Below are 2,070 nucleotides of genomic sequence, written 5' to 3'. Positions count from 1 at the left end.
TAAGGCAAATAACCTTTGAATGTGACATCACAAACAAATATTCTTCCTCCCATTCTGGGTCGAAATGGTACGTCTTTAGCTTTTTGCTCGGTCCCACACTCATTTTGTTGTTTGTCTCTTGTTTGTCTTTTTAACTTAATTTGAGTTTTCCCGGCACTTGACTGATTTTGTATCGCTTTGCATTCTGGGTTAACAGACTGGAAAGCGATAGGTCGCTTTTTCTGTCAATCAAGTAAACTCCTGAATTAAGTGGCAGGGAGGCCAAGGGAGGAGGGATCAATACCTGTTTTGTCTATTTTAACGGAGCTGGATTTTTTTTTTTTATGAATGACTCCTGATCTACCAGCATTGCCCCCGCGGTCGACGTACTGGGCACCTCTGGTTTACATGCATAAAAACCTTCATAACACACAAGGGGACGGGCAATAAACGGAAAAGCACGACATGGGACCTTTAAGTCTAATACATTTGTTTGAATATGCTCCCTAGTATTCAAGATAAGAGACATCACCCTGTCCATCGAGCCTGCTCCCGATGTGACTCGGGACACCAATGTGACTCTGAGATGCCAGGCCATCGTCAGCAGCTCTGGGCCGGAGGCGCTGAGTCGTGAGTACAGAATATACAAGGACGGCAACACCATCTACTCCAAGAACACAAGCACCTCAGAGGATCTCCTTTACCCTTTGTCCGAGGCCCGAGTATCCAACTCCGGAAAATACAAGTGCAAGATCAGCATTGAGCAGGAAGACATGACGAGTGGAGCCGAGAAACTCACAGTAGCAGGTCGGTTTGATAATGTGGATACAGTATTATTTGTGGTTGTTTGAGAAGTTCAGGTGAATTTGATGGTGTTAGAATAGTTTTTTAAATGTGGTTAAATTAATCGCTTGCCGGCAGCATTCTCCTAAAAAAACAGTGAGCTAGGCATGATTAGCATTTTTTTTAAGCCATATATTGTAACTGGAACAGGAATCGAAATCCCCTGCTTGGAAGTTCAAACCGTTTTTTCAAAATTAAAGTCTTAGTGTTTATGTGCAACAGCAAGTCGGATACATTCTTTAACATTGGTAGACGATGGTCTAATTTTGTTTACTTTTTTGAACCACTGTTGGATTAAAACTGCAAATCTTCCCCCATTTTGGGTCTCCAGGCCTGTCAAAACCACTTGTCCACATTAACAAGGGTGTGGTCAGTGAAGGGGAGGAGGTAACAGCCACATGCACAGCGCCCGGCGAGACAGGATCCTTTTTTTTTTACTTCTACGAAGACTCTAAAGAGATCCAGGAGAAGCAGGTAAACGTCAACCAGGTGGAGGCCAGGCTTCACTTCAGCAGCACTGGCAACCACACAATTCACTGTGGCTATACTGTCCTTGTAACGCCAGAGTCCTTCAAGTCAAAAGAAAGCCTTTCTGTCACTGTTTCAGTCAATGGTGAGAAGCATCTTTACATTTCTGTTCTTTTCAAAGCATTGTACGGTGGCCCTGAAGTGCAAGTCAAAACAACATTTCACAAAACTCCACAGCATTTCAGAAAACACTACAGCATTTCACAAAACGCTTCAGCATTTCAGAAAAACACTACAGCATTTCACAAAACGCTTCAGCATTTCAGAAAAACACTACAGCATTTCACAAAACGCTTCAGCATTTCACAAAACACTTCAGCATTTCACAAAACACTACAGCATTTCGCAAAACGCTTCAGCATTTCACAAAACACTTCAACATTTCAACTTTTACGGAAAGGGTATTCCTTTAGGGAGAACACTTCTTGTTTGTTATTGGACAGAGCCAGCCAGAGAAGCACTGCTGTGATTGGTTGTTTTTGCTGCCAGTCAAGAAATGAGGCTTTGTGATTGGTCAGCACCCGACAGCGCTACATGTCCCAACACATCAGCCGTTAGTTGTTAGCACACAGAGCTCACAGCTCCTCATATCTGTTCAGAAACTGGACAAAAGTTAAACATGTAGCGTTTTGTGAAATGCTGTAGCGTTTTCTGAAATGCTGTAGTGTTTTCTGAAATGCTGTAGCGTTTTGTGAAATGCTGAAGTGTTTTCTGAAATGC

General features: G+C 42.8%; 1 protein-coding gene across 1 annotated transcript in view; it reads left to right on the top strand.

The window, feature by feature from the left end:
- Positions 1-489: 489 nt before the first annotated feature.
- The window catches only part of LOC104956393 (platelet endothelial cell adhesion molecule-like), a gene marked incomplete at its 5' end in the record, with an annotated part of 3,419 nt that continues 1,838 nt past the window's right edge, over positions 490-2,070 (top strand). Inside the window, 2 exons of the mRNA XM_010783876.1 lie at positions 490-786; positions 1,154-1,435. Of these exons, the coding sequence (XP_010782178.1) occupies positions 490-786; positions 1,154-1,435 (579 nt within the window). The remainder of the gene's footprint in view (positions 787-1,153; positions 1,436-2,070) is intronic.

This window comes from Notothenia coriiceps, unplaced genomic scaffold (genome assembly GCF_000735185.1).
Source record: "Notothenia coriiceps isolate Sejong01 unplaced genomic scaffold, NC01 NC01_scaffold00025965, whole genome shotgun sequence".
NCBI classification, from domain to species: Eukaryota; Metazoa; Chordata; class Actinopteri; order Perciformes; family Nototheniidae; genus Notothenia; species Notothenia coriiceps.
This window is presented reverse-complemented; position numbering and strand designations above follow the sequence as displayed.